This window comes from Nomascus leucogenys, chromosome 4 (assembly GCF_006542625.1).
Source record: "Nomascus leucogenys isolate Asia chromosome 4, Asia_NLE_v1, whole genome shotgun sequence".
Classification (NCBI taxonomy): domain Eukaryota; kingdom Metazoa; phylum Chordata; class Mammalia; order Primates; family Hylobatidae; genus Nomascus; species Nomascus leucogenys.
In genome coordinates, this window is record NC_044384.1 from 28,773,069 (window position 1) to 28,793,482 (window position 20,414).

A 20,414-nucleotide genomic window follows, 5' to 3' on the forward strand; every position below is an offset into this window, starting at 1 on the left:
TGGATGAACACCAACCTTATTCATCCCCACTTAGCTCTAAATTAATCTTGGTGATTTAAAAAAATTAAGTCTGCCTTCAATGGAGAAAGAGTTGTCACTACTAATGATATTCAAAGAAACAGTATCATAGTAACATTCCAAAATTATCTCAAGTAATAAACAGCATCAGTTCTGGAATAAGGGCATAGTTTCTCCAGTTAAATATGACTCATTTTGATGTGAAGCATGACTAATTTAGATTTAAAAAGTCATGTGATGTTCCCATATGAATTAGGTATCTTATACTCCCTCCTAGAATCATCTAGAAGTAACAAAAATATGTGTTTTTCATAAGCAAATCTAAATTTCTAGTTGGGCAATAAGATAGCATAACTGAAGCAATTAAATGTAAGATATTTATTAAATAAAAAGGTTACACTATGATTTTTATACACTGTTGAAAACAATGACTTTTATTTATTCAAAGCCAGCAGTAGTTCCCATTACTCTCATAATGTTATAGTTAAGGCTTGATTTAGTTCCAGAAAATAAATAGGGTAAATTTTTAATATTTCCCTAGCTCTGTCTGCTATAAGGGAATTTCAGAGTATGAAGGTAAGATGAAGCAGATATATAAGACATTTTTAGATACTGACAATTTTTCCTTAAAATTTGGTGAAAATTTAGTTTCTTCTCAAAATTCTGTACTTCTATCCATAAAAGTAAATTTCTATTTTAGTAGCTCTAAAAGAACTAGGCGAGAGAAGAGTATTACCCATAATAGTAAATAGCAAATACTTTGGCAAGTCTGAATTAGAGTACAAGTGAAGACATTCACAAACACACTTTTTACATCTCCTGGATGTGGTATGGGCTGTATGTTAGAATTAAAGCATCACAACTATCTGATTGTAGGGTGCTGGTGGGCAATGCAATCAATCAACACGTCTACCCCAACAGATGTGGAGATGCATGGAAAAAATACGTCAACCAAAGTGGTCGGGGAGAACAAAACACAGAAAACACCATAAAACTGAGGACATTATCTCTTCTTGTCTGAAAAAAGGGGTTCCCTGGAGCACAGATAGTATTTATCAGGGGAGTGCTTCTATTCTGTTATCACAGGAGGGCTTGATGCAGATTCCGGCCATTCATACACATCTGGCAGCAGGGAATCATATTCACTCCGCCATATTCTTTCTTTAACATATTTGGCCTTGTCTTCAGGTTCTGGGTATCGGAAAGCCATTTTATTAGCATATAGGTATTCTGTAACCTGAAAAATAAATAAGGTTATTGTGTAGGCTCTGAGTATTAACCTATTAGAGAGACAACGTACTATTATAACGCGGGAAAATAAGTTTAGAAGAATGGCATTTTTCTTTTTTCAAAATAAAAAATAACATTGCTTTGACTCCTTTCAAAACATTTGGAAACTATGGGAAGTTTAAAAGATAAAACCAAACACATTTAAGTTCCACTGTGTCATTCTAGTAAATACATTTAGATAACCTGCCCAGCCTATGTCATTCCTCCCAGTCTTGCTGAAAGAGTGGCCTTTCTAGAGGGCCACAGAGACTATTTCCTAATCATAACCAACTTGACCAGGAAGAAAAACCTAACCCAAGGTGAGAGAGAGGTTTCTGCTCTAGAATTTGGATTAAGAGGCATAGTAATTATTACAAATCAGGATTTAGACACTAGAACTATAAGGTCATGTGAAGTCAGGGCTAGAACCTATACATGGGAACTGACACCACTATCACTGAGTGCCAGGCACTTTCTATGTGTTTTACAAGGATACCTCCTTTACTCTCGACAAGAACCCCAGGAGATAAGTAGTATCATTATTCTCATTCTGCATATGAGGAATGAGAGTTTAAGCAACTTGCCCAAGGTAGTTACTTGAGAGCTGTTTCAAACCTAAAGCATTGTGAGTCTAGATATTAGACCCTCAACAGTAAGCTCGATTACTCCCCACCAAAGGTGGCTTGAGTGAATTTCAAATTTTACACCCAAGCCACATACCATGATTGATGGTGAGAATAAGCCCTTGAGCCTCAGTTCTGATATAAAATGAGGAATATGAAACGCTTCCTCACAGGGTAGCACAGCGCCTCTCACACAGTAAAGTTCTCAAGTCATGGTTTTATTGATTGATTTGAAACGGAGCCTTGCTCTGTTATGGATTTATTTATTTATTTATTTATTTATTTGAGATGAAGCCTTGCTCTGTCACCCAGGCTGGAGTGCAGTGGCGCGATCTCAGCTCACTGCAACCTCCATCTCCTGGGTTCAAGCAATTCTCCTGCCTCAGCCTCCCCAGTAGGTGGGACTACAGGCATGCAACACCACGCCCAGTAAATTTTTGTATGTTCAGTAGAGATGGGGTTTTGCCATGTTGGCTAGGCTGCTCTTGAACTCTCGACCGCAGGTGATCTGCCTGCCTCGGCCTACCTAAGTGCTAAGATTACAGGCATGAGCCACCATGCCCGGCACGTTTTATTTTAACTTAAAAAAATGTAGTGACATATGGTAGAAAAAATTCAAACAATTATAAGATGTCACTCTCCTCCTCTAATTCTCTTTCCAAATGGTAACCATTATTAAAGTTTCATATTTCAACTTTCTAAAAGAAAAATCTCAGAATAAGATGGTGATTAAAAAATAATCCTTGGTACCAAGAGCTCAATCTCAGTGTATTTTGTGATAGAAAATGTGTTCAATTGTTTTCTGTTCCATTATAGAAAACATATTTTACTAATATTTTATTATCACTGACTAGGAAAAAGAAGTAGGGAAGGGCTAGATCCTCAGTGGCAGGTAACTGCAATAAAGATCTGAGGTTAAAAACCTAAGGGTTGGCTGGGCGTGGTGGCTCACGCCTGTGATCCCAGCACTTTGGGAGGCTGAGGCGGGTGGATCACCTGACGTCAGGGGTTTGAGACCAGGCTGGCCAACATGGTGAAACCCTGTCTCTACTAAAAATACAAAAATTAGCCAGGCGTGGTGGCAGGCACCTGTAATCCCAGCTACTCAGGAGGCTGAGGCAGGAGAATCACTTGAACTTGGGAGGCAGAGGTTGTGTTGAACTGAGATTGCACCACTTAACTCCAGCCTGGGTGACAGAGTTGAGACTCCATCTCAAAAACAAACAAACAAACAAAAAACCCAAGGGCCAAATAAACATAACACATGTCATTAGTACAGTTTGTTGACCAAATTGCTCTTCTCAGTTTTTGTACTAAACAGGAAAAACAGGAATGATATAAAAAGACAGGCAGAGATTTTTGCTTCCAGGAGGATGGAATAAACACACTTTTCCTCATTCCTTCCGACCTTGGAGAGCTGAACACGTGGCCTGCCTGATGTGAGGGGCAGTGGGAGGTGTTCTGAAGCCAGTGAGCAGCATAATTAACATAAATAAAAAATATAAATTTATAAATAAAAGAATGAAGGAGAGAAGGTGGCAGACTAGACACACAAACTCTCACTTGTGGCAGAGCATGGGAGGGAGAATGGGGCAGCGGCCACCATGCATACAATAAGAAGTCAGCTAAAATTTTAAGGAACTGCCAAAGGTCAACGTGAGCTAGTGTTTTATTCTGGAACAACTGCAAGCTTTAGACATAAGGGGGGGCTCACAATCACTGCAAATCTCTTTCCCACAGGCTGGTGGTACCCACAGAAAAAGATTACAGGCAAGGCATGAGATTGGAGAAAGCTCCCCTTGGTCCTGGAGGCATGCAGGAGGTGACTGGTGGCTGTCAGAGGAGCATATACAGCCCTGCTCATAGAGCCAAAGGGGTGAATCAGTGGCTGTTTGGGGTGGGGACAGACACAAAGCTCTGCCTCCTCTACTCACCACTTTCTTATTTGCTTCTAAAAAGAAAAGCCTATGCCACTGCAGACACAGCACACTCTCTACTCCTGCCTCTGGGGAAACACAAGGAGACATGAACCTGGGCCTGTGTTCCTATACTAATCCTAAGCAGAGGTCTCCTTCTATGACCTCATGTACTACCTCTCATTTAGACATACCAATTATTTCTCTCTCTTTTTTCTTTCTTAGAGACAGGGTCTTGCTCTGTCACCCACAGTGGAGTGCAGTGGTATGATCATGGCTCACTGCAGCCTTGGCCTCCTGTGTTTAAGTGATCCTCCCACCCCAGCCTCCTGAGTAGGTGGGACTACAGGCACATATCACTGTGCCCGGCTAGTTTTTTTTTTTTTTTGGTAGAGGTGAGATCTTGCTTTGTTGTCCAGGGATGGTCTTAAACTTAGAGCCTCAAGCCATCCTCCTGCCTTGGCCTTTGAAAGTGCTGTGAATAGAGAAGTGAGCCACTGTGCCTGGCCCAGTAATCTCTTAACTGACCAATATCTTCCAAAATCTCTCCCACCTGTAATATTCTATAAATTCTAAAGTTGGACTCTATCATCCTAGTTCTGGGCTCTAAAATCTTCAACTGTTTTGCAGTAGAAGGTAATTATACTCCTTAGCCTGGCACTTGTATATTTGTACAGCTGGCTTTAATACAACTTTCAAATTTTCTTTTATGCCATTTCCCTACCTGTTCCCCCAGGCTCAACTATTATTCCCTAAGCATACCATCCTTTACCAATTCCCAATCTTTGCTTAGGTTATAGGCACCAAAATAATGCAATAATAAAATTAATAGTCAAAGCTGGCCACAGTGGCTCACATCTATAATCCCAGCACTTTGGCAGGCCAAGGTGGGAGATCTCATGAGCTCAGGAGTTCGAGACCAGTCTGGGCAACACTGCAAACCCCCGTCTCTACCAAAAATGCAAAAAAAAATTAGCTGGACATGGTGGTGCACGCCTGGGGTCCCAGCTACTTGGGAGGCTGAGGTGGCAGGATCGCTTGAGCCTGGGAGGCAGAGGTTGCAGTGAGCTGAGATCACACTGCTGCACTCCAACCTGGGTGACAGAGTAAAACTCTGCCTCAAAATAAATAAATAAATAAATTTAATAGTCAAAATGATAAAATTTTATGATCAACTGTATAGAAGTTGAAATTGTGGCTGATAAATTCCACAGTCAATCCTAATGCTTAAGAAAAATCTTAGTAATCTAGAAATAGAAGACTACTTCTTTTAAAAAGTAGAAAATACTTATTTCAATCAAAAGCTAGCATCATATTTAATATTAACATACAAAGATGTTAGCAAGGTGTGGTGGCATGTGCCTCTAGCTACTCGGGAGGCTGTGGTAGGAAGATCACTTGAGCCTAGGAGTTTGAGATCAGGTTGGCAATATAGACTCTGCCTCTAAATTGAAAAAAAAATACAAGAATACCCTTATCAACCTAATTGCTTAAGACTATTCTGCAGTTTCAGCTAGTTCATAGTTAGAGAAAAACAGACTATGCATATTAAAAAAAGAAAAAATTACTTGCAGACAATTAAAAACTCAACAATTCCAAATGAAATGAAAAACTATTAAAATAAGATTGTTCAAAAAGCTGGTCATCAGGTAAATTCATAAAAATGAATTTTTTCAAATTAGTATTATTCCTGCCTTTTCCTATATATTAGAAATGATCAATGAGAAAATACTTGGAAAGAAAAAAAAGTCTTATATACCTTTTTATTAATATATAATATATAAATATATATAAATATTATATATTTATATATTTATAAATATATAAACATTTTTAAATGACAGAAATTTAAAAATATTTAGAAAAAAGTAAAAATGCCATATTCAGATGAAGAAAACAAAATTATATTAAAAGACTTTTTAAAAAACATCTTAATAAGTAAAGAGAGATAGTGATTGGAGAATACTCAATACTGAAAGACCCAATTTCACCAATTTATAAATGTAACAATTTCATACAAAGTTGCAGAGTTTTTTAAAATTAAAAAAGCAGATGCAAAAACTTGTCCAAAAGAAAATAATTTAGAACAGTCAAGAAAATACTGAAAAAGCATAATGATGGGAAAGTTAAAGTACTAAATGTTACATTATACACATTATAAAATTTAAAACAGTGTCAGATAGTAAACAAAAATGGTCAGGAATAGTAATCCCAGGAACAGATTCAATTCCCAATTAACTGTAAACAACGGATGCATTAATCAATAAATAATGCTGCGACAACTGGTTAACTACTCAGGAAAAAATGTTTCCCTTTCTCATATCATACATTAAAATAAATCCCAGAGAGATTAAAAAAGTTTTATTTTAGAAAATGCAAGTAGACAGTTACGATTTTGGAGTGAGAGAAGGCATCAATATTCATAAAAGGTGAGGATAGAATCCACAAAATAAACAAATAATTCCATAAAAAACTTTTAAAAGACATGTCAAACAATTCTATAAAGTTAAAACGAATGACAAATGGGAAAATATCTGCACCACAGCAAACAGGAGGATCACTACACTTAATATATAAAAAGCCCTCAGAAATCAAAGCCAGAAAGTAGAAAGGCAAATATCCAACATAAAAAAGAGCAAAGGTCATGAAAAAGTAGTTCGTTGAAGAAACACAATTGTTGAATAAACACAAAAAATTCTTCAATCTCACTAATAATGCCTTAATAATGAGAAACAGTTTTACCTATTAAATATGCAAGATTAAAAAAATAATTCTAAGTATTGGCAAAAGTGTGGAAAAAGATACACTCATATCTAATTGCTGCAATGTAAATCAGTACTTTTTCTAAAGAGATCATTTGACAATATGCATCAGAAGCCTTAAAACACCTTAAAAACCTTTGTTCTTAAGCTTAGAATTTATCGCAAAAAAAACCATTACAGCCCGGGCGTGGTGGCTCACGCCTGTAATCCCAGCACTTTGGGAGGCCAGGGCAGGTGGATCACCTGAGGTCAGGAGTTTGAGACCAGCCTGACCAACATGGCGAAAGCCTATCTCTACCAAAAAGACAAAAAATTAGCTGGGCATGGTGGTGGGCATCTGTAATCCCAGCTACTTGGAAGGCTGAGGCAGGAGAATTGTTTAAACCTGGGAGGCAGAGGTTGCAGTGAGCCGTGAGCCGAGATCCCGCCACTGCACTCAAGCCTGGGTGACAGAGCGAGACTCTGTCTCAAAAAAAAAAAAAAAAAAAAAGAAACCATCACAAATACACACAAAGATTTATCTGTAAAGATAGATGTTCATTACACTGTTTTTTTTTTCTTTTTTTCTTTTTTGAGATGGAGTTTTGCTCTTGTGGCCCAGGCTGGAGTGCAATGGCACGATCTCGGCTCACTGCAACCTCCTTCTCCCAGGTTCAAGTGATTCTCCTGTCTCAGCCTCCAGAGTAGCTGGGATTAAAGGTGCCCACCACCATGCCTGGCTAACTTTTTTTGTATTTTTAGTAGAGATGGGGTTTCACCTTGCTGGCTAGGCTGGTCTCGAACTCCTGACCTCAGATGATCCACCCGCCTCAGCCTCCCAAAGTGCTGGGATTACAGGTGTGAGCCACTGCGCCCAGCCTACAGTGTTATTTCTAACAATAAGAAGCTAAAAACTTAAATGTCCAAAAACAGAGAAATGATGAAACATTTTGATAAAATAATAAAGAGAATGCCATGCAGCATTAATGATCACATACATGAGAATTATTATTTAAGTTACATGGAAAAGGCTTACAATATATTAAGTGGAAAAAGTGCAGTAAGAAACCAACTATAAGAATGGGCACAGGTCAGGTGCTGTGGCTCACGCCAGTAATCCAAGCACTTTGGGAGTCCAAGGCAGAAGGATCGCTTCAGGCCAAGGGGTTAGAGACCAGCCTGGACAACACAGGGAGACCCCTATCTCTATTCTTTAAAATAATTTTTCAAAAAGTCACAAGTGACTACATGCATGTGTGTATGCATGCATGTGTTTGCAAAGAAAAAAGACTAGAAGGCAACAAACCCAAAATAATCATGTGTGTTATATTCTGGTAGTAAGAATATGGGCCTAAAATTTCTTCTTTGCAGCCTTCTAGATGTTTCAGATTTATCTTAATACATCTGTATTTCTTTTTTTTTTTTTTTTTTTTGAGACGGAGTCTCGCTCTGTCGCCCAGGCTGGAGTGCAGTGGCGCAATCTCGGCTCACTGCAAGCTCCGCCTCCCGGGTTCACGCCATTCTCCTGCCTCAGCCTCTCCGAGTAGCTGGGACTACAGGCGCCTGCCACCACGCCCAGCTAATTTTTTGTATTTTTAGTAGAGACGGGGTTTCACCGTGGTCTCGATCTCCTGACCTCGTGATTCGCCCGCCTCGGCCTCCCAAAGTGCTGGGATTACAAGCTTGAGCCACCGCGCCCGGCCTGTATTTCTTGTATAAGAAAATGTCATTAAAATTAATGTGAAGAAGTTTAAGTTATTACTTACTTTAATAGCAATGTTAATAGAAACTTCCTGAATATTAGCAAGTGGTGGGTAAAGTCTCCCTTGGGCTAGCTCTTCATCTGTCAATTGGCTTGTCAGGGCCTGAAGAGAAAAACAGCATTTTGCTTTTGTTTATTTAAGTAACAGAATAAGGACCCAGTAAAATGGAAAAAGCATTGGGGAAACAGAGAGTAATACAGGTAATATAATTCCTCTTATTTCTTGAAGGAATACACTTAAACCACTGCAGAAATTAAAACTGTTCATCACTAAACAATAAATAACCAGATTTAAAGACTTATTGATTATATTCTGCTTTATATTACACATGTAGAGTTTGGCTTAATTGCAATGGTTACTTTGAACACAGACATTGATTGTATTAATGTGAGTTCTTCAGAAATACTTCAAAGTCTGGAGCTCCCATAGGCCAGCACTCCAAATAATACCAGTACTTGTCCATTAAAAACATGCAAGGAGTTATCTATGCTGTCACAATATATTCAGATATACAAATTGCAAGTATAGTCTAAGTGTTATTAAAAGAAAGGATTCAGTTTACAAAAATTTAAAAGTCATGATTAAAAAAATTAATTTTATGTATAAATAGGCAAATCACAAAAGTAATTTATGAGTAACTTCCTTTTCATTAATAAGGCAGATTTAACCCATTCTCTCTCTGCTTTTAATTTTCAGATCTACTCATCTTCATAATTCATCCTTTATAAAATAAACAACATTTAAAACATTTACCTTTGCAGCTTCTAGGAAAACACTGTCACTAATATGCCGGGTGTTACAGAGAATAACAGCTAAAGCCACACCTAGAACACATTTTAAAGTTTACTAGTATGGTCACTTTTCAAATTATGAAAGAAGTAAATTCCTATATTCAGGCAAATAAATGGTAATCCATCCACATCACAAACAGCTCCCCCCAAACAGAAAACAGCCAAGAAGAAACAGAAATCTGAGTTAAAATCAAACAATCTTTAATAATTCTTATTCGCTAAGTAATTTCAGAAATATCAAATGGCTTTTCTCAGTTTAGTTTTTACATTTATGAAAATGACAAATACAATTCATCAACGTTTGTTTTAACCGCAGTTCCCAGCCCACCTCTAACACTCCACTTCTTGCTCTACAGAGGCAATGACTTTCAATTTTTTTTAGCTGATTGTTTAACTCTCCCACTCTTAAATAACTTATGCTTCTTGTGATTTTTCTCTCTCTTTTTTTTTTTTCTTTTTTTGCCTTCTCTTATTGTGCTGATCTTGCGTTTTCTGTTTTGGAGATCACTGACTCCTTCCTGTAGGAGTAAGTATTTAGTGCTCTTTCATATTTTCAGCTTTCTTTCTTCTTCCCAATATAGTTAGAGCATAATTTTGGTTCAATCAATATTCAATATTTATATCATGATTACTTTTCCTTTTCTGCATAACTTTGTCTTTCCTGAAGTTAATAATTGTCCTTTTTCCTTTACTTTGATTTTTTAGTATTTAACATTGTTATTTCACCCTTGAACTCTCACTCAACTGTCTACATTTTCTTCTATTTTAGCTACTTTATATATTCTCAAATTTCATGCTCTAGAATAAATCTGCTAAAGCTCCATTTTGGTCTGGTTGTCCCCCATTCCAGCTATGGAGCTGTCATCCTAGAAAACCCCTTTATCATTATGGGCCTCTTTGCTTCTAAGTTGACTCCATTTCCTAAATTCAACTTTTCCTAGTTTGTTACTCCCTCTTTTGGTAGGGTACATTCTCCCAAGGCTTTCTGAAGAACAGTACATGGGAGATATATATTTTTTGAAATCTTGCATTTCTGAAAATGTGTTTGTTTACTTCTTTCTACTTATATTTGATAGTTTGTCTAGGTTTAGAATTCTGGCTTGGAAATATTTTTCCTTCAGAACTGTGAGGTATTATTCCAATACCATCTAGCTTCCAGTGCTAGTGAGAAGCATTAATCTGAGTTCAGAGCCTTTTTAGGTGATTGTTTTCGTTTAATCTCTGGATGCATGTAGGATCCCTTTAAAAAAATTTTTTTTTGGCAAGAGGGTCTCACTCTGTCACCCAGGCTGGAGTACAGTGGCACAATCGCAGCTCACTGCAGCCTCAACCTCCCTGGACTCAAGCAATCCTCCTACCTCAGCTTCCTGAGTAGCTGGGATTACAGGCATGTACCATCACACCTGGCTAATTTTTTTATTTTTTGTAGAGACAGAGTTTTACTATGTTGCCCAGGCTGGTTTCAAACTTCTGGACTCACGCAATCCTCTTGCCTCGGCCTCCCAAAGTGCTGGGATTACAGGCATGAGCCACTGTGCCCAGCCAGATCCTTATTTTTATACCTAATGGTCTGCAATTTCATAACACTGTGCCTTGATGTGCATTATTTTAACTCATCACGTTTAGCATTCAGTGAGTAGGCGCTTCCTATTTGAAAACATGAGTCTTTCAGTTTTGGGAAATGTTCGTGAAGTCTTGGGGATTCACTTCCCTCCATTTTTCTGTTCTTGTTCCCTGACATTTATATTTTCTGATATTGTACCTCTTGGATTGGCTCTCTAATTTTATTTTCCTTCTCCTGTCTTTTGCTCTCTTCTTAGGTAACTTAACTCATCTTTTTCTTCTTTCTGCTATCAAACTTTATTTTTAGGAGCTTGTTTTGCTTTCTAATTTTTTTTTTAAATAAAAATCTGTCTTGTTTATAGGATATAGTATTTTGTCCCCCTGAGGATATTGATAATTTTTAAAACTTTCCTTCTCTTCCCATTATCCTTGTTTTTTTTCCCCAAGATGTCTTTTTCTGTTTGTCTGCTTTGGTCTCTTTTACGAAAATCTTTAATAAAGAGACTTGACTCAGATGACTAGTAATCTTCAAGCATTTCTCACATTTAAGGGTTAAGAACTAGAGAAAATGATTGGAAGCTACGAGCATGAGGGTGGGGTTTACCTCCTCTGAGCATCACTGCACATGCTTTTAAACTTCCTATTTTCTAGCACCTCTGTCCTCAACTATGTCTGGTGTCTCCCAGCCTAGAAACTCTGTTTTACTCTATTCAAAGAATATCCCAACTGGCTTCGAGGAAGGGTAGTCACCAGATTACCTCATGGCTGAGAAGATCACATGGTTAATAGCATTTTTTTTAAGTAGAGAATGTGGTCCATCTAGATTTAATGTAGTTTTTACTTTTATTTTTAGTTTTTTTTTGTTTTTTTTTTTTTAAGTAATTGGGGCAGATTTAGCCCCCAAACACTTAGTCTCATCACTCTCATCTCATCTTGTCTATGTTCCTTTCCCTCTTTTTTCTTGCTTTTCGGATTTTTGTTGTTTCATTTCATCCCAACATTACCTTACCATAAACAGGAAGTCTTCGTAGTGTTTTAATGGTTATCCTAAAATTTATATCATGCATCTTTAACTACCAACATTCCACATTAAATTTTTTTTTTTGAGACAAGGTCTCGCTCTATTGCCCAGGCTACAGTGCGGTGGCACGACCAAAGCTTGCTGTAACCTCAAACTCCTGGGCTCAAGTGATCCTCCGTCCTCAGTGTCTGGAGTAGCTGGGACTACAGGCGCATGTCACCACACCTGGCTAATTAAATTTTTTTTTTTTTTTGTAGAAACACAGTCTCCCTATGTTGCCAGGGCCAGTCTCAAACTCTTGGCCTCAAGTGATCCTCCCATCTTGACATCTCAAAGTGCTGGGATTATGGGTGTGAGCCAACGTCCCCAGCTCCACATTATAATTTTTAATTTACCTTCCTGCCAATCAATGTAAGTCCCTCGTAACAGCTTAACTCTATAAACAGAGCTATTGTTGTTGTGCATTTTAATTCTCTCCATATATATTTTACAAAATCCCATGTGATGTTTGTTTCACCCTATATAAACAACATTCATTTTGTTGTACCCACCCACTTATTCATAACTTTCTTTGCTCTTCATTCCTTCCTACACCTTAGAGTTTCTATGTGGGATTATTTTCTTTTTCCCTAAGGAACAAAATTTCCTTTCCTTTAATATAAAAACTGTCTGCCAGGTGGTGAATCCCCGGTTTTTTTTCTGAAAAATGTCTTCATTTTGCCTTAATTCTTGAAGGATATTTTCACTGTGTAATGAATTCTAGGTTGGCAAGTATTTCCCATAAGCAACTTTAATAGGTCATTCCACTGCCTTGGTATCTTATTGTCACTAAGGAGTCTATTGTCAGTCTAACCGTCACTTCTTTGAAGGAAATCTTTTTGTTCTGGCTGCTTTCATATTCTTCTCTTTGTGGTGATTCTGAAGCCTCACAATAATGTTCCTAGATGTAGATTTCTTTTTATGCATCCCACATGGGTTTCTGTGAGCTTTTTGAATATTGATTGTCAATCACCAGTTCTAAAAAAAACTCAGCCATGAGGCTGGCACATGTTGCCTCTGCTTCATTCTCATTTCTTCTAGAACTTCAATTAAAGACCTATCAATGAAATGTATGTCCCTTACCTGTTTTTTTTTTTTTTTTTTTTTGGTCTCTCTGTGCTGCATTCTGGATTGTTTCTTCAGAGATATTTTGCTGTTGATTAATTCTCTCTGGTCTAATCTGCCATAAGCCTCATTCACTCAGTTTTTCTTTTTTTTTTTTTTTTTTTTTTTTGAGACAGGGTCTTTCTCTGTCACCCAGGCTGGAGTGCAGTGGCCCAATCATGACTCACTCCAGCCTTGAACTCCCAAGCTCAAGTGATCCTCTCATCTCAGCCTTCTGAATAGCTAGGACTACAGGCATATGCCACTATGCCTGGCTAAATTTTTTTTTTTTTTTAAATTTTGTAGAGATGGGGGTCTCACTATGTTGCCAGGGCTGGTCTCAAACTCTTGGGCTCAAGCAGTTCTTCCACCTTGGTCTCTCAAAGTGCTGGGATTACAGGCATGAGCCACTACACCCAGCTCACTCAGTTCTTATAGATTACTACATTTTTCAATTCTAGAATTTAGTGGTACTTGTCTAAGTTTTCAAGATTGGCTTGTATCTCTATAAACCTAATAAGCATATTTGTTTCATAGCATTTACGTTTTATCTAGGGTTTCAGTATGTCTGTTTTTCTTGTTTTCGCTGGTTTTGGCTTCTGTTGTTATGTCTCTTTATGTGCCTCATTATCTTTTTTTTATTTTTCTACTTAGGTTGTACTTGAAAATTTATAAAAATAATTTGAGGACTAGGATGGCATTATCTTATTTCAGAGAAATTTTTGTTTGCTTCTGCTGGGCACTTGTGGGCACTGGCAGTCCTGAACAGAGGCTTGAGGTTTTCTAAATCACCCATTGCTGCTGCAAACTATACCCCCAATCCAAGGTACAGCACTTTAGGGTTTCAGTCCAGAGTGGGAGGTAGTGCCAGACTCAGACATGGTGCCGATCCTGTCCACCTTCCATGAAAAGCACAGCTGTACCTCTGAGCCACTTTCTTCCTGGTCTATGTTTCCACTGTAAAACTGTCTTCAAAAGCTGGCTCTGTGCATTAGTTCCCTCCCTAACTTTGGTCCAGAATTCTCCAATATTCCATTAGAGTCAGTATCTTATCCCTTTGACCCTTTTAAGGTCTTTAAAAAAAATTTCATCCAGTTGTTATAGTTGCTCAACTAGGTCATTCAAATATTAACGTCTTTTTTTTAAGTTGCTTTATAAACAGACTTTCAGCCAATCCTCCTGTCTTTAGGCTCATTTCTACCTCAAATGCCAGGTCATTTTATTTTATTTTTTTGAGACAGTCTCACTTTGTTGCCCAGGCTGGAGTGCACTGGCATGATGATGGCTCACTGCAGCCTGGACCTCCCAGGCTCATGCGATCCTTCCACCTCAGCCTCCTGACTAGCTGGGACTAGGGGTGTGCACCACTACACCTGGTTAATTTTTTTAATTTTTGGAAGAAACAAGGTCTCACTATGTTGCCCAGGCTGGTCTCAAACTCCTGGCCTCAAGCAATCCTCCTGCCTCGGCCTCCGAAAATGTTGGGATTACAGGCGAGAGCCACCATGCCTGGCCAGGTCATTTTTAATGTCTATATTTATGGTATCCACAACTGTTATTAAAGTTAGGACTTTAAAGTGTTATATAAACATAATCAACTGCTAAATTCCTTAATACTCAGGTATGATATAAAAAATGGTTTTGCTGAACTTAGAACAACCACTCACCCCAGCAATCCTATTACTGGGTACATAATCAAAAGAATATAAATCATTCTACCATAAAGACACATGCATGTGCATGTTCACTGCAGTACTATTCACAATAGCAAAGATATAGAATTAACCTAAATGCCCATCAACGGTAAACTGGGTAACGTAAATGTGGCACATATACACCATGTGTATAAATAAAAAAAAAAATACTATGCAGCCATAAAAATGAATGAGATCATGTCCTTTGCAGTAACATGCATGGAGCTGGAGGCTATTATCCTAAGTGAACTAACACAGGAACAGAAAACCAAATACCGTATGTTCTCACTTACAAGTGGAGCTATGTGATAAGAATTCATGGACACAAAGAAGGGAACAACAGACACTGAGGCCTACTTCAGGGTAGAGGGCGGGAAGAGGGTAAGGATCAAAAAACTACCTGTCAGGTACCATGCTTATTACCCGGGTGATGAAATAATCTATACATGAAACCCCCTGCAACACAAAATTTACCTATATAACAAACCTGAAACTAAAAAAAAAGTTTAAAAAAATAGCTTTGTTAAAATCAGCAGAAAAGTATTTCCTTTCCTACCCTCATGTCTTTTAGGCCATAGAAATGTTACTGAATAGAACACATTAATTTTGAACATCATCAAGTTCTAGAAGGAGATTATGGATGACGGGACAGTTTCTATTATAGAAGTTATGTCTCAAGAGACATACAGGAAAACATGAGGGGCAAAAAAGGGAGAAAAATATAGAAAAGCACCAGGATATTTACAGACTAAATACCCTCTTTACTTTGACAACAGTTATACATGCTTGCCTGATGCCAGCCTATATAAACTATAAGTCTACTTGTCATATCTTAATCAGAGCCTGCTGTCAGCTAGTCAGGGAAAGACCTACCAGAAGAAAAAAGACACAAGTGCAAAAGAAAATCATACAAAATTCCTGTTTTACTCAACATAATCTTGCTTAAAAGAAAGAGACAACTGAGGATCACCAGAAATTTACGGAAAATACAGCACAAAGGAAGAAATATTGAAAGGAATCCTAATAATTCTCCAGAAAAAGCTGAAAGAATACTGTAACTGTTTTTGTTTTAAAAGTAGCTATTTAGAAAGAGCAATTCTAGAATAAAAAAAGGTATTGGGAATAAAAATAAGTTGTTGAACTGAGTTAATGATAAATGATATTAAGCAATTATTCTTAATTTCCTTTGGTGTGATACCAGTATAGTGGTTGTATCTTAAAAAATAAGAACACCTGGCTGTGCCTGGTGCCTCACACCTGTAATCCTAGCACTCTGGAAAGGGCAGAACACCTAAGGTCAGGAGTTCGAGACCAGCCTGGCCAACATGGTGAAACCCCATCTCTACTAAAAATACAAAAATTAGCCGAGTGTGGTGGTGCATGCCTGTAGTCCCATATACTCGGGAGGCTGAGGAAAGGGAACTGCTTGAACCTGGGAAATAAATCTATCAGTCACGATAGTAACCGCCAGAAAAACTCCCAGCAAATTATTGACAATGGTTCTGAGATGTATGATTAAGGAGGTACACCAAGGGGAGATAGAGAGGGTTACATAATTTTGTGCCATTCTGTTCCTCTGCATTTTTACAAATCATGCAATATATTATTTCTATAATAAAAACAAATTTAATTAATAATATGAATAAATTTTCAGAGAAAATGGAGCATGCTGAATTCGATGAATTCCTTGAGTTTCCTTGTACATTTATACCAAAATTCTGTAATACTGTTGCTTATTTCAATTTTCCATTCCAAAGAATTCCATTAAGTATTTTTACATAATTAACTATTGCTCTATAACATAAATAATGGTGGCATTTACCTGGAAAAATATATACGTTGTTTCCTTGACCTGGTGTAAAGACTCGCCCATCTGTGAGTTTCACTGGCCCAAATGGACTACCACTGGCAAACAAACACCTGCCCTGTTAATAAAATGAAATAACTTCAATTTTATTATTTTCTGTGGATGAGAAAATTGAGGTGATTTCATACAAAATCAAGTCCTGGAGTAAAGTAGACCAATATATTACCTGGAAACAAGGCATAATATACTATATAACAATCTTTTCATTACAATCCTTTTGTTAAAATGAGGTTTGTTTTATGTGTAGTATACATTCAATAAATAAAAATTAATAAAGTTAAAAATCATTTATTACTAAAAATTTAAAAACCAGACACTTATTTTTAAGAAATTTAAGGCCAGGCACAGAGGCTTACACCTGCAGTCCCAGCACTTTGGGAGGCCGAGGTGGGCAGATCACTGGAGACCAGGAGTTTGAGATGGCTGGCCAACAGAGTGAAACCCTATCTCTACTAAAAATACAAAAAATTAGCTGGGTGTGTTGGCCCATGCCTGTAATCTCAGCTACTCAGGAGCCTGAGGCAGGAGAATCACTTGAACCCGGGAGGCAGAGGTTGCAGTGAGCCGAGATCATGCCACTGCACTCCAGCCTGGGCAACAGAGCAAGACTCCATCTCAAAAGAAAAAGAAAAAGAAAAAAAAAGAAATTTAAAATGTAGATGGCCAATAAATACCATTCCATATTATAAAGACCAATATAAACACCTATGAATGAAGGGGAAATACCAAAACAAATGGCTGTCATTTACTGTATATCTGCTAAAACTAATTACCAAGTACTTTATATGTGTTAACTCAGTTAATTTTGCCATCATGAAAACTTCATCATCTCCATTTCACTAATTTTAAAAAATCAAAAAACTAAGCCTTTAACATTTTCAAATACTTTGTCAAAAGTCACACAACAAAACTGTAGTAGTTAAATCTTAATCTAGATTTTTTTGTAACTCCACAGCCACAGGTTTTCAGTGATGCGATAACACCTAGCAGCAGGCAGTTTATAACACAGGCATGTGGTATGACCACAGTCCAGGAAAACAAATGGCCTGATGCCTTGTTAAAGAAGAATACTTCTCCAAATTTGTCACATCTATCCAATTTTGATACTATGCTCTATAATGGCATATAATAAATGTTACTGGCATATTCAGTGTTTCTAAGAGAATTAATGGCATTATTATTCTTTATAGTATTGTAGACCCTTGGCTTTAGTGGATTTAACATTCAAGAATTTGACTCCAGGTAATCTGAAGGTCAATAATGCAGAGTAAGCATTACTTTTACAAGACATACTTTCCATTTCAAAATGATACAAGGTTTAAGAGTAGAAGCAAGCTAACTATGTTAGTAGGGCACAGCTGACTACCTTAGACTTGCAACTCTATATTGTTATATCATTTTCTACCTATTCTATGGATAGCTATTACAATTATCTATCTGTTCTAAACATTACTTGTGACTAAAAATTTTGTTTCTTTGACGATTAAGGTTAGTTCGTGGTTAATGTCATACATGTTATCACAGTAAGTACATAATTATTTTTCTGGCACCATTAATTTTAATAGTCTTATGAGGTAGATTATACAATATAGCACATCATGGAAAAAATGTTCTCATGATATCAGTAAGTTTGGAAATTTAGAAAGATCTTGGGAATCTCTTCAATAATGACAAGATTCTATAGCAGTTCACATTCTCCAGGTCATCATCCCTGCCTCCCTGCCCATTTAACCCAATAATTAATCCATGGCTTAAATGTGGCCAGGTTTTAATGACAATAGTATATTCTTATTCTGAAGTCCAAGTTGGTCTATGTAAGCAGCTGGCAATTCAACTATGAAGATTTTTTTTTTTAAGTATTTTTCTCACTGAGTGGCAAAGGGTGTTGGAGTAACACCTCCATGGTGAAAACAAAAGGGGACTAAAAATTTAACAGGTGACGACTACTCAAAATTCTATGGCATTATTTCATGTAACACTAAGAAAGAATTTATGTAAAAGTAAGCTATGACACAATGCTCTTTTTATTTTTTATTTTTTGAGACAGGGTCTCATTCTGTTGCCCAGGCTGGAGTTCAGTGGCACGATCACAGCTCACTGCAGCCTCAACCTCCTGGGCTCAAGCAATCCTCCCACCTCAGCCTCCCAAGTAGCTAAGACCACAGGTGTGCACCACCATGCTTGGCTAATTTTTAAATTTTTTGTACAGACAGGGTTTTGCTATGTTGCCTAGGCTGGTCTCAAACTCATGGGCTCAAGCAATCCTTGATCTTAAAACTGATGAAATACAGTATATCAAACTAGTCTCCTTGGGGAATTATTTATTCCAATAACGTACATTATTACAATAATATTTATTCAAAAAATAAAATTCTTAAATGAGCAGTCTTCTGGTGATATACTACTACTGCTCGAAACACTTAAATTTTTTATATTTTGGAAATGTCAACGATCCACAATGCATTTAATATATTTACCAAATAGTCACTGTAGAAGACTAAGATTTAATTTGGGGAGCAATAACCATTAGTTTTAAGTAGTAAAGCCTGGTGAAGAGGACAGCCAATCAAGCTAAAAGTAATAAAAAGATAAGACAGTATACTAAAGAGACTAATTTTTAAATATCTGTATGGTGATTTTGTGATTGATTTAGAAGAAGAGATTTCAATAATTATTATATCAATTGGAAACCAACAGTCATGAGAATTTATTTTGACTAACAGAGTGGCCACACAGAAGCAAATGGAATTTTGAGAGAATACATGTGTCAACATAAAGGTTGTTTTTTTGCTGGTTTTTTTTTTTTTTTTTTGAGAGTCTTGTTCTGTTGCCCAGGCTGGAGTGCAGTGGCACGATCTTGGCTTACACAGCCTCTGCCTCCTGCGTTCAGGCTATTCTCCAGCCTCAGCCTCCTGAGTAGCTGGGACTACAGGCGTGAGCCACCACACCTGGCTAATTTTTTTTTTGTATTTTTAGTAGAGACAGGGTTTCACCTGTATTTTGGGTTGGCCAGGCAGACCTTGAACTCCTGGCTTCAAGTGATCCGCCCACCTTGGCATTCCAAAGTACTGGGATTACAGGCATGAACCACTGTGCCTGGCCTACACAGTGTTTAACAATGGGAAAAAAAAGAATGCCAAATATATCAAGAGTATGAATATTAAGTTCAGGAAGTTCTGAGAGTTCTGCTTTGGCAATGATTTTCTGGGTTGTTTCATACCAAATTTTCCTCTGGTTACAATTTAAAAAACCAGATAAAATACATTTTTAAAAATTTTTGTAAGCAAGTAGAGACCTAACAAGATAGAGTTTGGTGTTGGGGAAGAGAGGTTTCCAAGATTCAAAAGAAGAGGGAAGCAAGATATATGAGCCTAGCATTTGAAGCTTTTCCCCTCAGGATGACTGCTGATTTCCAAATCAAAAGCTGTGACTGAGACCCTGAACAGCAAAGCTACCCAAAGTCTCATGATGACTGAGAGGAAAATGGATGCTCAGGGACCGTTAAGGATGAGAGGTGCTGATAAATACCTCAGGACTTTTGATGATTCATACCCAAAGGGGTGGATATCAGGAGAAAGGGCAAACTGGAAATACCCCAGGCTTCATGTGGACCACATCCTGACTGGATTATGGTGATCTACTCGAAAAAGTAAAGTCCCTTTCTCCAAAGATAACTTTATTCACAGCCTTAAATTATTGCTATAGTTCTTTTTCTACACTATCCATCACTCAATTAAAAAAAACAAAAACAGGCCGGACACGGTGACTCACGCCTGTAATCCCAGCACTTTGGGAGGCTGAGGCGGGGGATCACTTGAGGTCAGCAATTTGAGACCAGCCTGGCCAACAAAGTAAGACCTTGTCTCTACAAAAATAAAAATAAAAAAATTAGCTGGGTGTGGTGGTATTTGCCTGTAGGCCCAGCTACTCAGGAAGCTGAGGCAAGAGGATTACTTGAGTCAGGAATTGGAGTCTACAGTGAGCTATGACTGTGCCACTACACTC

General features: G+C 37.6%; 1 protein-coding gene across 2 annotated transcripts in view; it reads right to left on the bottom strand.

Moving 5' to 3' along the window:
- Positions 1–381: 381 nt before the first annotated feature.
- ME2 (malic enzyme 2) overlaps positions 382–20,414 on the bottom strand; it is a 69,450-nt gene continuing 49,417 nt past the window's right edge. Inside the window, exons 13-16 of one of the 2 annotated variants that reach the window (XM_030810409.1) lie at positions 16,365–16,467; positions 9,084–9,154; positions 8,334–8,432; positions 382–1,255 (exon numbers count right to left, since the gene is read on the bottom strand). In XM_030810409.1, coding sequence (XP_030666269.1) covers positions 1,088–1,255; positions 8,334–8,432; positions 9,084–9,154; positions 16,365–16,467 — 441 coding nt within the window. In that variant the 3' untranslated portion in view covers positions 382–1,087. The remainder of the gene's footprint in view (positions 1,256–8,333; positions 8,433–9,083; positions 9,155–16,364; positions 16,468–20,414) is intronic. The other variant, XR_004029624.1, reaches the window with a different exon arrangement.